The sequence below is a fragment of the Chinchilla lanigera genome, unplaced genomic scaffold, assembly GCF_000276665.1.
Source record: "Chinchilla lanigera isolate Chin_1 unplaced genomic scaffold, ChiLan1.0 scaffold00081, whole genome shotgun sequence".
NCBI lineage: Eukaryota > Metazoa > Chordata > Mammalia > Rodentia > Chinchillidae > Chinchilla > Chinchilla lanigera.
Genome location: NW_004955482.1, coordinates 5,909,500 through 5,924,414, shown reverse-complemented (window position 1 = coordinate 5,924,414; position 14,915 = coordinate 5,909,500). Strand labels below are relative to the sequence as shown.

The 14,915-nt window shown below is 50.2% G+C and overlaps 1 protein-coding gene across 7 annotated transcripts in view; it reads left to right on the top strand.

Moving 5' to 3' along the window:
* The window catches only part of Ccdc62 (coiled-coil domain containing 62), a 36,946-nt gene extending 23,764 nt beyond the window's left edge, over positions 1-13,182 (top strand). For 6 of the 7 annotated variants that reach the window (XM_005403069.2, XM_005403070.2, XM_005403068.2 and 3 more), the window contains 3 exons: positions 3,090-3,215; positions 12,123-12,215; positions 12,806-13,182. In XM_005403069.2, coding sequence (XP_005403126.1) covers positions 3,090-3,215; positions 12,123-12,176 — 180 coding nt within the window. In that variant the 3' untranslated portion in view covers positions 12,177-12,215; positions 12,806-13,182. The remainder of the gene's footprint in view (positions 1-3,089; positions 3,216-12,122; positions 12,216-12,805) is intronic. The other variant, XM_005403071.2, reaches the window with a different exon arrangement.
* Positions 13,183-14,915: the final 1,733 nt, after the last annotated feature.

The window sequence follows — 14,915 nt, the reverse complement described above, 5'->3', positions numbered from 1 at the left end:
CAGGCCTGGCCTGGGCAAGTTAGCAATTTAGAAAAACCCTATCTCAAAATAAAAAACAAAAAAGGAATAGAGACATAGCCCAGTGAAAGGCCCTGGGTTGAGTCCCTAGAACCTATACAAAGAAAACGAGAGGCAGTACAGAAAGTGCGCCAGAGATTACCACCCAGCAGCTTGTGTAAATGCACACCCTGGCAACAGCAAAGTCTCCGGGGAGACAGGTGACACGCTGATGACCTCACTCACAGATACCTCACTGCAGAGATACGCACAGTGATGTGTGTATAATACGTAAGGTTCCAGCCAGGAAGGGGGCGCACGCCTGTAATCCCAGCACTTGGGAAGCTGAGGCAGGAGAATCCCCATGAGTTCCAGGCCAACCTGGGCTACATAGTGAGTTCAAGTCCTGCCTAAACTACATGTGAGACCCGTCTCAAAACCTAATAAATAAATAAATAGGGTTTCATTTTATAGGACAACACCTAACATGTATGAGTTACCAAGATACCAGGATCACAAATTTAAACCTCCGTTCTGCTAATGAGAGAGAGCGCTGCAACTCTTGGGTCTGTGTAGCTTCTGCCAGCATCTTTCCTGTAAAGGAACTACAGCAGGGTTGGGTACTTCTCCTTCACTGAAGGGCTGCCTAAGTGAAGAACCCTTTTCCTCCTTTCTAAAGGTGGGCTTACCATCTGCCTTCAAAGGATGAATAGGAGAAATAAACTTTGATTCAACAAATTTAATTCTTCAAAAAATTTTGGTTTTTTACCCGCAGAGCCTGAAGGAAGGCAAGAGAAGGCAGACAGCATTATTAAGAGCAGCGGCTCTTCTCAAAACGTGTCCTCTGGGCCGGGCACCGCAGCCGGCCTGGGAACGGCTAGGGCAGCAGCGGGGGGAGCCAGGGCACGCGCTGCAGCACCCCTCGGCAACAGCTGGTGCACACTTACACTTGAGAACCTCTGATCGGGGGCAGAAAAGACCCATCTCGTGGGCTTCTCGTGGGAAATCCCAGCCCAATCTGCGCAGCTCAGTTATTTCTATAGCTCTGGCTGCGTAGCAGGCTGGGGCTGTGGGTCAGCGTTCTCTTCTCTGGATTATTTGATTAACTGAAGTCCAAGACTCTGGCTTTCTTTCTTTTCTAAATATGCCATCAGTCAGCTTTAGGCAGGATGCCCATTAGGCCTGCCAGGTCACTGATACGTTTATTTTTAATTAATAAATATTTTATCCAGTGACTGCAAACAGCAGCCTGTAGCTCTCGTGGTTGTCCTAAGAGTCCTTGGAGCAAGCCCTTTCCAGTGACATAACCACAGCTGGGTGTGGTGGCGCACGCCTGTGAGCCCAGCACTCTGGAGGCTGAGGCTGGAGGACTGCTGAGAGTTCGAGGCCAGTCGGGGTTGCATAGTGAGACCTTATCTCAAAAACAAAAAAACCACCCTACAAACAAAAGAAGCTAGTGACATAAAAATGGAGGTTTTTTTTTGTTTTGTTTTTGTCTTTTTGAGACAGGGTCTTGCAGTGCAGTTCAGGCTGGCCTTGAGCTCACTTTGTAGCCCAGACTGGCCTCGAACTCAATGGTCCTCCTGCCTCAGCCTCCCGAGTGCTGGGATTACAGACATGCACCACCACAACCAGCTTATTTTTTATTTTTGGTACTGGGAATTGAACTCACAACCTCATGGTTGACAGGCAGGCATGGTGCCACTGAGCTAGATCCCCAGCCCAATACGTATTTTAAACATCACAAGAAGAAAAAGAAGACAGTCCACACTGCCGCTGTGCACCTACATCCAGATTCAACAGCTGCACGTTGTAGCATATTTGGTTTCCTGTCTGGTTAAAGAAATAAGCTGTGGCAGGCAGTGTGCGCGTCCTACCTGCTGCTGTCTCCAGCCGGGCTCTGCCAGGTCAGCCCCGTGTAGAAGCTGCTTGCAATCTTGTTTTTATGCTTTTACTGCGTAAAAGTACACACACATAAAGCCAGGCACCGCAGCCCATGCCTGTAATTCCGGCAATACGGACTGCAAATTCCAGCCCAGCCTGGGCAGTTCAGCAAGATCCTCAAAATAAAACTTTGAAAAGTAGGGTGGGCACTAGCATGGTGGTACACACCTGTAATCCCAGCACTTGGGAGGCTGAGGCAGGAGGATTGTTGTGAGTTCAAGACCAGCATGGGCTACAAAGTGAGCTCAAGGCCAGGCTGAACTGTGTAGCGAGACCCTGTCTTAAAAAGAAAAAAAAATGTAGGGTGGGGACTAGGGATGTAACTCAATGGCACAGTGCTGCCTGGCAGTTGCAAGGTCCTGAGTTCAATTTCCGGTACCAAAAAAAAGAAATAGTTGGGTAGGACTGCAACTCAGTGTGCAGGCCCTGGGTTCAGTCCTCAGCATCCACCTCCCCAAAAAAGTAATTCAGAAACATTGCATGATGTTGTTTGTATGTTTTTCTTCACTAATTCACTTTATTTATTTGTGGTACTGGGGGTCAAACCCCCGAACTTGAAAATGAACAAGAATAAACTCAAGCACGCATCCATGTACTCTAAAGACTTGCAGCTCTTTCACGTTCCGATGACCTGCTCCTTATGGCTTGAAGTGCTTGTGTGGGAAAGCCAAACAAAGCCTCGAATTCTTTTGTCAAATGAATGCTACTCAATGGGAGTAAGTTCAGTTAAGCTACATGATTTGAGAAGTTTCTAAGAAATAAAAGGAATTTAGCCAAGAAAGAAAGAAAGAAAGAAATGGAATTTGGCTCTTCCAGAATCTAGCTATTCTAGTATTTGACATCCTGCTTCGCTTATAGTAGTCCAAGTCAACTGGTAACAGGTAGTTAACTTTTTTTTTTTTGGTCTCTTTTTTTGAGACAGTGTTTTGCTGTACAGTTCAGACTGACCTAGAAATCACTTTGTAGCATAGGCTGGCCTCAAACTCCCAGTGATCCTCCTGCCTCAGCCTCCCGAGTGCCGGGCTCACAGGCCAGTGCCACCACGGCCGGCAGTAGTTGACATTGTGGCCGCCAGTCTGCAAGCGCTTGAAAGTCACTTCAAGCTGCTTCTGGGTTTCCTGGGTGCTTAAAGCGCGCTCTCTCCCCAGGACGACTTCTCACCCACGAGCAAGCTGCAGCGGCTGCTGGCCGAGTCCCGGCAGATGGTCACCAACCTGGAGCTGAGCACGCTGCTGCCCCTCGGCGGCCAGGACCGCGGCAGCGGCACCAGAAGCGTGCGTGTCCCCTCTGGGTGCGGGGCAGGGGGCAGGTGCGGCTCCGTGGCCGCCTTTCCGCTGGTTTCCTCCTGCTCTCCCGGAGGGCCGGCCGGCCGGCCTGATCCATGGGAGACGGCGCCACACGCAGCTCACCGTTTCTACAGCGAGCTGCTCTGCCTCTTGGCCTGAGCCGCAGGAATAGAAATTCCCATGGAGCTTTTTGTTCTTTCTTCTTGCAGTTTAGGCTGGAACCTACTGATATAGGGGAAAGAAACTCCCAACCTGCTAGATGTCCGAAACGTCAAGTTCGTATTCTCTAAAAGCGAGGAATGAATTCTAGGAACAACGGAGGTTAAGAGTAGGATGAATTTATTGAGAGAAAGAAAGCTTCCCTCTGAGAGGGACAGAAAGGGGCCTGGAAGATAGGTTCTTCAAGAACTGTGCTTCTCAAGGGTGTTTTATAGAGCAAAGCCAGAGGGGAGGCGGGCTTACAGTGGGACAGAACATCATCAGTCAATGAGATCACAAGTACAGTTGCCTAGGTAATATGGATCCAGTGGGAAGTTGGAGGGTGAGTGTGAGGTGGGACAAAACTACAGTGAACCAAGAAGTTTGCAGCGAGTGTAGGCACCTGGGTGATGGTGATGAAGCGGGGCTCAAGTGGGGAAACAAGTCCCGCCCCGGCAAGCGCCGGGCAGACAGGGGCTTTCCTGGGAGGGGTGAGCTAAGGAGGTTTGTCCCCCAGCTAAGGTGCAGATGTCTGTCTGGAATATCAGTCACTGCTGTCCGTCCCACGGGGAGTGGGTGGATGTAGTCCTCCCTCTTTTTCCTGAAGCCCCTTCAGTGAGTGCGCCTCCGCCAGAGCTGTCTTATGCACTGATCACTCAGGGTCCAGCCCTGTCTGACCTACAATATTCCTACCTAACTTAGCTGTCTATGACACCAGGAGCTCATGCATGCACTCTACCACTGAATTATACCCGCAGCTCAAACTTGAGGATTTAGAAGAAAAAAAGTTTTTTTCAAATTGTAAATTCAAAGTCGGCCATGGTGGCTCGATCCTGTAATCCCAGCACTGGGGAGGCTGAGGCAGGAGGATTGCTGCAAGTTCAAGGGCAGCTTGGGCTCCATAGTGAGTTTAAGGCTAGCCTGAACTAGAAAGTGAAACCTTGTATTAAAAAAAATTTTTTAATACAAAATTTCAAATATACACAAAAGTAGGAAAAATAATACACTGGCCTTCAACAGTCATCACGTTCCTGTCATTTTTGTTCCACATCCCCTGTCCATACATGTCTTCTTTTGAGTTATGGTAGAGCAAATCTGAGGCATCATATCATTTCACTCATAAATATTTCATAGATTATCTACATCAGATATAGACTTTTAAAAAACTATAATAGATGGATACAGTGGCACACACCTGTAATCCTGGCTACTCAGGAGGCTGAGGCAGGAAGATCACAAGCTTGAGCTCAGCCTGGCCAGTGTAGTGAGACTCTGTCTCAAATGAAGGGCTGGGGATGTAGCTCAGGGGTAGAGCACTCCTGGGTTCACACACACACACACACACACACTATCCACATGGTCGCTCAGAGCCATGCTTTGCATATCTCCCTTAAAGTCCCTCTCCTCACTGTTTTTTGTTCCTTTCGTCTGCTTTCCTCTCCTTCCCTCCTTCCTCTCTCTCCCTCTTCGTTGTGCTCCATCTTTTCGATTTGTTTTGGGGGCTGAGGATTGAACCCAGGACCTCCCAGTTGCTGGGCAGTGCTCCTCGGTGGAGCTGTACCCCGACCTGTTATGTTTTTAATTGCGTTCGTTTGTGAGCGAAGGATTGGGTCATTCTCCTGGAGGGCCTGGCCAGGTCTACCCTTGTGGTAACCCTTGCTCCGCCCCATTCCTACAGACTGACGTGCACCTAGCAGCCCGGTCGGGCTCCTGCTCAGTCTGGGGCTGGGGTCCATTCGCTTTGTTTTGGCTCCTGTGCGGTTGGAGGTGCTCTCCGCCCGCGTCCTGCCCTGTCAGGAGCCCTGGTGTCTGCCTGTCCCAGGGATCTGCTGCATGGGCGCACGAGGCAGCTGCGGCCTGAGAGTTAATGCTGTCAGGATCCCGGAAGCTCACCGAGTGACTCAGCGTCCATTAGTGGTGGTGGTTAGGTGCATGACCTCGTCCGACACCGTGGGGTAGTCGTTTTCTAGACCCGCCGTCCTCTCAGGGAGCGTCCTCTCAGGGAGCGTCCTCTCAGGGAGCGTCCTCTCAGGGAGCGCTTCACGTGCGCGCTGTCTGGCTCGCTCTGAGCACGGTAACATTTCAGGAGCAACGGTGAGATTTTACAGCCTCGAGGTGAAGAGTGAAAACTCTGTGCGCGAAGTCGGGACGGTTGTCCTGGTGGTTAAATAACAGCTCCGACTGGTACAGTGGGAGTCCAGGTGCCGAGCGTGGGTGTGCCGTGTGCGTAGTTAAGGGTATCTGACGTGTGGGTGTTGGCACAAACTTGTAATCCTGGTACTCTGGGAGGCCGAGACAGGAAGACTGAAAGTTTGAGGCCAGCCGGGGCAGCTTACTGACTTGGGGACGCTGTCGCAAAATCAAAGAAGACTGGGAATATAGCTCAGTGTGAAGGCCTGTGTTCAATTCCTAATACAAAAAAAAAAAAACAACACAAAAAACAAACCAAATCCCCCCCGCAAAACAAAACAAAAAGCCACTGAGGAAAGAGCATTCTGTATCCCTGACTGAAGAGCAAAATAAAGAGAAAAGTTCTATAAGCTGGGCGTGGTGGCACATGCCTGTCATCCCAGGACTCAGAGGCTGAGGCAGGAGGATCTCTGTGAGTTTGAGGCCAGCCTGGGGTCCATAGTGAGTTCAAGGCCACCCTGGACTACGTATCAAGACCGTCCCTGTCTCAAAAAAAAAAAAAAAAAAAAGTTCTAGAAGAACACTGAAGTATTTTTCTACTAAAATAAACCTTGTCAAGGAATGTACCTTACAGCAGAGTGCTTAGCAGTTGCAAGGCCTTGGGTTACAACCCCAACACAGCGAAATCAAAAAAGGAAAGGAACTTACTGAAATATAAGTTAAATACAACAAAATGAAGACGTTTATTAAGAATGTCTTTAGTGCCTGTCCCGGTGCTTTATTGAAAAGCTAGTATAGATCACATGGGTTGAATAAGTTTGGACCCAGGTGTACGCACCCGCGAACCAATATTTTAGTCAAGATGCGGAGCGTTTCTGTCGTGGGAAGTTTCCCGTATGCTCTTTGAAATGTGTTTTCCCCTCCCCACCCCAGCCCATTACTGACCTGATTTTTATCAGGAGACTAGTTTTGCCTGTTCCAGACCTGCAGATAAAGGTGGCCATACGGTGTACACACTTTATCTGGCTGCTTCTAACACGGTAATGAGACTCATTCATGTGTTGGGTACCAGTGCCTCATTCCCTTTTATTGCAGGTTAATATTCCATGTGACTGTACCACAGATCCCTTACTCGCCTGTCGGTGGGACATTTGACTTGTTTCCAGGTTAAGACTCTTACCAATGAATACGAATATTTTAATAGTAGACCTTTTTTGTTTCTTTTTTGTTTGTTTGTTTCGTTTTTTGAGACAGGGTTGCAGTGTGTAGCCCACGCTGGCCTTAAACTTGGATCCTCCTGTGTCAACCTCCTAAATGCTGGGATTCCAGGTGCCACCGCAACAATTTAAAACCACACCCACAAATTTTCTTTTTTTGCTTTACTTGTACTCATAGCTACATCATCAACCTTTTAACGTTTTTTAAATTTTGAGATGAGGTCTCTCTAAGTTGTGAGTTGGCCAGGTTGGGCTCAAACTTGGGGTCCTTCTACCTCAGCGTCCCGGTGCTGGGAGTGTACTGTGCCTAGCTATGATCTCATTTCTTCAGAGTAAAAACCAAGAAGTAGAATTGTTGGTTCTAGAATAGGCCTTTGTTTCACCTCTTAATAAAGTGCCAAGCTGTGTCTCGAGTTGGCTCTGCCATTTCACACTCCTGCCAGCTGCACAACATTCCTGGCTGGCGCTCCAAGGCCTCTCCTGTGTGGAGCTCGGGGCTCTCCCGGTCTGTTTCACTCTAACTGTTCTTAAATACGAAATGGTGTCTCCTTGCAATTTAATTTGTGTTTTTCTCCTGTTGACTTATAATATGCATCTTTTTATGCATTTATTGGCTCTTGTGGGTTTTTTTCTACTTTTTTACTGTCTTTTTTTATGGAGTGTCTATTGAAGTCTTACCTATTTTAAAAGTGAGTTGTTTTCTTTGTTATTATGGAGTTGTAGGAGTTCTTTCTATAGTCTGGAAGCAAGTCCTTTGTCAGATACACTGTGAATCTGCTCTTCCCATAAGTGGTTTGTCTTTTCAGTTTCTTAAGCATCCTTTTTTTTTCTTTGTCTTTTTGAGACAATGTTTCACTATGCAGTTAACCTCAGTTTGTAGCCCAGGCTGGCCTCCAACTTGCAGTGATCCTTCTGCCTCAGCCTCTCAGATGCTGAGATATAGGCATGCACCATGGCACCTAGCTCTTAAGTATCTTTTGAAGAACAAAAATTTTTAACTTTTTCTTTTCTTTCTGGTTTTCTGAGACAGAATCTTACTATGTAGTTCAGGCTGGCTTTGATCTCCCTGGGATCTTTCTGCCTCAGCCTTCTGAGTGCTGGGGTTACCGGATGTGCCACCATGCGTGGCAAAAATTTTAAATTTTGATGAGGTTGAACCTAACAGTTTTGTTTTTGTTTTTAAGACAGGGTCTCAAAAAAAAAAAACAAGGCTGGCTTTGAATTTACTGTGATCTTCCTGCCTCAGCCTCCCTAGTCCTGGGATTGTAGATGTGTGCCACTACATCCAGCTGTGGTTGTTTTTAATGGTGCTTTTTGTGTCCTAAGATGTCTATTCTGGCGTGGTGACTACTTTCTCTTGCTAGAAGTTGTAGACACATGCTGTACTGAGATTGCGGTCTGTGGATCATTGAGACTTAATCTTTGTGTGCAGGATGAAGTAACAGTTAGGGCTGTTCTCCCAGCGCCATTGGCTGAAAAGGTGCCTGCTCCTTGGGCTTTGCTGCCTGTCAGCTGAGCCCTTGTGGACTCCGGGCCATGCCCCCGGGTCATCAGGCTCTCCTTAGACAGCGCCACGCTGCACTGTTACCGTAACTCCGAGGGAAGTCAGGAATCCGAGCTGCAGCTTCCCCCCGCACCACACATTTCCTCAGGAGCTTGTCTCAGACAGACAGAATATACATCAGGGAAAGAGAAACGTGCACGAGTATTTCAATACTGAATTCACTGAGACATCGTAAGCGTCACGTCGGTTACCTTTGGCCTCTACAAGAGGTGCTCACAGTGGCGGCCGTGACATTTACCAGTACGGACCGCTGCGGAAGTGCGCACACACTTCCTGGCGGACTGTATATAACGAACTAGTAGGACAGTTTTACATCCGTTAAGCGTTACTAAGTGCACAGATGCTGTGCGAAGCTGACCCTTGACCTTGGAAGAGACCTGCGCTTGAATGCCATCGTCTCAGCAGGTGTGGGGGTCTTGGGGGGATCTTGTGTATTTCTAGTGGCGCCGTTCAACTGGGGCGTTCACCCGCATTTCTTGTGCCTAGAATTTGACTTAGACATGAAGTTCCTGTGTGCTCACGTTGTCTGTGAACACATCATACTGTTGGAGCCCAGTTGTGCTTTGGCCCCGAGCGCCCCGCAGAACCGTCTTCCAGGCCCATCTGCCCGTAGGCTCCATCATTTGTGGCTTCGGGCCCTTCCGTCCCTCTCCCCTAGGCCTGGCTGTCCTTGGGTCTGCACCACCCCGGGGTTCTGGGGGTGGGCCCTTCAGGAGGAGCCTCACGGGAGGAGGCTAGAGTGCAGGGCTGAGGCCTGGGGGACCGTCAGGACCCCTGCCCGCTTCTGGGCTTCGCTTGCTCTTACTGTGGGGAGAGCAGCCCGCTGCTCTGCGGTGGTGCCTCCTCACCTCCAGGCCGCAGTCGTGGGCCCGCACCTCCAAAATAGGGAGCAGAGTAACTCTCGCCTCTTGCTGATGAGCTCAGCTCTTGGTACAGTGAGGGCGAGCGGGCTGACAGGCTTTCACGTCAAGCCGCAATCTAGCGTGTGAAGAGGAGAGCCCTGGTCTCGGTCTATGGATGTGTGGCGAGTGTGTGTGTGAGTGCACGCGTGTGTTTGCATACTTGTCTCCATCACACATCACAGCTGGTGATCAGTGGTGTCTGCTGGGGGGTGCTTGGTAACGACCGCAGCGGAGCTGGCAGGGAAGGTGCGGAAGAAAGGCCGGCCGCGAGCTCATGGGCACTGAAAGTGTGACCACTATTTGCGCTGGGTGAAAACATGGCTTAAGGGACTTTTTGAGTTACTGAGGCCCAGAAGAGATCACTAATTCCACCCAGCCTCTCACTTGACAGGTGAGAAATAGGGGTAAATCTGCTCAGCAGCCCATGGCTAGAATCAGAAGATCATTTAATTAAAAAAAAGACTGTCTGCAAATGTAATATATTTTCTGGTAGATTAACTCATTCTAGAGATGGAAAAACAAAGCAAAAACATTTTTTTTTTGAGACAGGGTCTTGCTGTGTAGTCCAGGCTGGCCTTGAACTCATGGCGATCTTCCTGTCTCAGCCTCCTAAGTGCTGGGATTATAGGCATGTGCCGCCATGCTTGGCTCAATATTCTTAATTTTTGCAGAAGGAAGCAGGATAAAGTTCTGAGCTTTCTGTCTGCCTCACAAAGGCACCACCATTTGTAGCTAAAGACAGTGTGTTCATTCGGGGCTTTTCTGTGAAACAGTCCCTTACCCACATCACCCATGTCCCCCCCCATGCGGGTGGCCAGGATGATTCAGGTCTCTGGGCAGGGAACTGGCAGGGTTTTCTCCAGCCACGGATGACCTGGTCCTTTAACAAAGCAGTGTCGCTTTGAGGATCTCCCCTCCTTGCCTCGGCACGAACACAAGCTCTTCATCACAGCACTGCTTCATCGTCACGGAGCGCGGAGGCTGCCCAGAGCGCGCAGGGGACTGCGTGAGGGAGGCCGAGTCTGTGCAGGGGGCAGCTCACCCCAGGGCGAGACGGCTGGAGCTGCGGAGCCCCGGCCAGCCGGGGCGACAGGGCTGAGTGCGAACAGTGCTCCGGCTGAGGCTTCCGGAGGCACCCTCCGCGCACGGCCGGCGGCAGGGCTTGTGCGGTGTGATCCCCAAACGGCGAATGTATTTTTAAAAATGTTTTACAGTGAGACACGTTGCCAGAGTCCTCCCGCTCGCTTCGAAAAACTCACTGTCCTTCTTGCCAGTTTGTGAAGCAGCCCTGGGGCCCCCTTTCCCGAGTGTCATCACGAGGTGTGGTCAGAGTGCAGCACATGCTGCTGCCCTGCCGAGCGCAGCCACAGGAAGGGCTGCCTTACAACGTTCGCATCCGTCGCATTCTCCGGGGCTGGCCCTTGCGCCTTCTCACTCCTCCCACAGTCAGAATGACCGTGAAAGATAAACGTCTGGAGCCGGTTCAGGACATTGAGCAGCCACAGCAGGATAAAGACACTCCTGAAAGAGGACTCGCAGAGCTGCTTCAGAAAGTTGCAGGAATGATGGGATAAGTGTGTGGAAGTGAGGAGGACAATTTTGAGGGGGATTACTGACAACGTGTCTTTCACTGTAATAACTTTTTTTTTTTTGAGACAGGGTCCCTCTCACTGTGTAGCCCAGGCTGGCCTCAAACTCACAGAGATCCTCCTGCCCCAGCCTCCTGAGTACTGGGATTATAGGTATGCCCCACCACACCCAGCTCTGTAATACATTTTTTATATTAAAAATTCTGCCTGGCAAGCGCCAGGTCCTGAGTTCGACCCCCCCCCCAAAAAACCCCCCCAAAAAATTAAATTAAAAATTCATTGTATTTTTCTACCACACCGTGTGTCATCTGTCTGTCAGGGTTCTTCATCTTTTTTTATGTGTAGCAGGTAGGTAAAGCCTGCAGATCCCTTTTAGAATCATGAGGCTTTTTTGGTTTCCATGTTTTTATCACATCAGAGTAAACCAAAGTATTTGCATTGCACCAGTTTTGAAGTGGACGTGCAGTGGTAGTAAATGCACTCCTGCGTCATGCAGCCCCTGTCCCTGTCCTCTCTGTGGCTCTTCCGTCTTGTGTGCCTGGGATCCCATGCCTGTTAGATCGTAAGTCTCCATTTCCGGTCTCCCCAGCCCCTGGCAACTGTGATTCACTTCATGCCCCCCGCAACCCCCCCACAAGTCTGGCCAAGTGCTCAGGCGCTGATGCGGCAGCTCGCAGAGCTGCGGACTCACTGCCGAGGGCCGTCTGTGCTGCGTTAGGGCTGAGGACGCCCGGGCGGCTGGGCATTAGCTGACGGCAGGGCAGCCGGACGGGATTACGGCCAGTGGGGCAACCTTCTGTGCCGTGGGACAGGGAACCCCGCATGTGAATTGAGAACCAATATGTCTTCATCGGATGGATGACAGTTTGGAATTACTCATTCTACTTCACTAATTCTTGAAGGTCTCTGAAAGGCCTTCTGCTGGGTGCGGTGGCACAGTTTTGTAATCCCAGCTACTGGGGAGGCTGAGGTAAGAGGATCGCAAGTTTAAGGCCGGCCTGGACAACCAGTGACACCCTGTCTGTTGTTTTTTTGTTTTGTTTTGTTTTGTTTTCTGTTTCGGGGATTTGGGTTCCGGCCTTGCGCTTGCCAGGCAGGCGCTGTGCCGCTGAGCTAAATCCCCAGCCCCAACCCTGTCTCAAAATAAAAAAAGGGACAGGAATGCAGCTTAGTGTGAAAGCCTTGCGTTCAGTTCCCAGTACGGGGGAAAAAAGCATATCTGTTATATTTGTGTATAGTCTTAAGTATTTTCTGTTTTCTCTATCCCGGATACTCATTTGGGAGTTGTTTTCTAGAACTTAGAAATCTCAGAAGAGTCAGCTCCGAAGAACACCTTGGTCAGACCCTGAAGAAAACAAAGTCCAGTCCAGTGTTCACAGAAGTCCGGGGTAAGTCACCTTCGCCTGTCATGCCTTGTATCCTTGCATCACCGCCGGTGCTTAATAAGTAACTGGGGAGATGGATAATGTGGAGGCAGGGCCGCGCATGTTTGACCAGCAGTCTTTCCCCTTGCTTGCCCTATTTGTACTGTACATACCTTCCGGATGCAGTCAGAGCAAAATGTCAGTTCCTTGCAAGAGAGATGCAGTCAGAGGGCTCTTGGGCTTAGTACCCCGAATTTTAAATCTGAGGGAGTGAGTCCAGGGAACCGGCTTTAACAGTCACCCAGCCGCCTCCCCGCCAAGAAGCGCTTAGGCGGGGTTGGAGCTTGTCCAGAGTGCGCGGCCGTGGGCACTTCCTCGGTCTGGTTGCCTTCGGTCGGACCCCATTTCTTGTGCAGCTTCTTCAGGATCGAAGTCAGCAGAGCGCAGCCCTGGCTGAGGTCTTCGGGGTGAGCCCGAGAGCCCCGTGCCCCGGCCCTCTCCGCTGCCCTCTGCAGAGCCGCGCGCACCCTTGGGCCGCAGGAGCTCGGCCTCACGGGCGGAGGGGCCGTCAGCGTCTGGGACGCGGCTGTGACGGCCTTCGTTCTCCTCCCCAGAGACTGGTGCCCGCAGCGAGGTGGACGCAGCGTGAGGCCTGTGCGCCTTCCCGGCGGCATCTGACGCCGAGGGCCGAGGGGGCTGCTGCCCGGCCTGGAGACCCCCAACTGCGGCATCGGCCGCCCTCGCCGGGAGCCCTGCGCCCTGCTGCGCCCTGTTGTGCCCAGCCGCGGCCGCGGCCTCGGGGCTTTGGGCCTTGTCCGCCCTGCTCTCGGGGACAGGCTCCGGGAGATCGAGCTTCGTATGGGTTTTTATATTAAAGAACAAAACACCTCCATTTTAACTTGTAATTTAATTTTTTTAAAGAAAATGCCTCTGTGTCCCTTCTAAGAGAGCTGATCAGTTTCAGTCAATAAAAACTATTTTTAATAGTAAACAAAAGCACTCTTCTTTGGTTTCCTCCAAGGCACAGGGACATAGTAAGGCAGGTCAGTCACTGTAAGCCAGACCTGGCGAGCGCCGCTCCCCGGGAACAGGAGTGTTTTTAAGCATTTCAGAGAGCAAATGCTGTCGTGCTGGACAAACGCCGCTTTGTTGGAGGCCTCAGCGTTCGCTCGGAGATGCTTTTCCCAGGGCTGGGAGGGCCGCCCGCTTTGGCTTCCGAATCAGAGTGCTGCAAAGGGGCGCGGTGGGCTTGGCCGTGCTGCTCTGCGGGTGGGCACCACCACAGCCCCTCTGCCAGGGCCAGGCATTGGCGGCTGAGCAGGCCCGCAATCTCCCAAAGACTGGACGGCGAAGCCTTAAACAGATGAGACAGTCGGAATGATTGTAGGGCTCCCGGAGGGTTCAACCCTCTCACAGAATTCAGGACTCTCTGGGTTAAGACCAAGACTTCCCCGGCAGCGGGTGTTTATTAGGTTTTCAAACAAAGGAGGGGAAGACTGGGGGCTGGGGATTTAGCTCAGCGGCAAAAGCGCCTGCCTGGCAAGCGCAAGGTCGTGAGTTTGGTTCCCGGTACTGGAGAAAAACTAAAAAAAACTAAAAAAAACTAAAAAAAAAAAAAAAAAAAGGAGGGGAAGACTGAAGAAAATGGCAGGAATCTGGGCAGGACTTGGGAATCCTCGTAAGGACTTCTCCAAGTAATACTTTCTGTTAATTTGGGAGAACTCTGTTATCTCCAGGAAGGCCTTCACCGCAGGAGTGAGATGCCTGCAGCTACAGTCTCCTTGTAGTTAATTGGAGTTGGAGCCAGACATCCTCAGCTGTGGCCCTATCTTGTCCTCTGAGGCATCACAGCTTCACAGGCCAATACTGCCTCAGTGGTGACCAGTGACTCACAGAGGTTCACTTACTATGAGTCCGTTACCCATCTCCAGACAAGAGCCTAGGCCTCAGGCCATAAACACATAAACATGGGAAGCCGTTGGTGAATATTAAATCCTGCTCAGAGCCACTTCGGAGTGGCTGCTCTGCTTAATGCTAGGCAGAAAAACTTCAGGGAACTAAGGACTTAAAAAGAATTAAACATTACTGTATGGCCAAAAGTATTTTTAGCTCACAGGATTGTAGTATCAGCAGCACCTAATCTAGTTGTGTCTGTGTGTGTATGTTGAAAATAGTTGCAAGAAAAATAGATTTTAGGTTTTACATTTGTAGGATCTTTTTTATTTGTTTCAAGACAGGGTCTGAGTATTTATTTATTTATTTATTTGTACCAGGAATGAAACTCAGGACCTTATGCTTGCCAGGTAGCTGCTGTGCTACTGAGCTATATCATCAGCCCTGGGGTCTCAGTATTTAGTTCAGGCTGATCTTGAACACACTATGTAGGCCAGGCTAGCCTCGAACTCACAGCAGTCCTCCTGTCTCAGCCTCCCAAGTGCTGGGATTACAGGCATGCACCATCACACCTGGTTAGGTTTTTTTTTCTTTTTTGGAGGGGATAGGGTCTTGCTATGTAGTTTAGGCTGGCCTTGGACTCATTGTGTAGCCCAGGCTGCCTTTGAACTTACAGCAATCTTCCTGCCTCAGCCTCCCAAATCCTGGATTTATAAGCATGCACCATTATTCCTGGCCATCATCATCATTCTTAAGGTCAGCAACAGATCATCTTAAGAAGTGACTGAATTATGCTATAATTTGCCTACCAGAAATGATCTCAGCATTGGA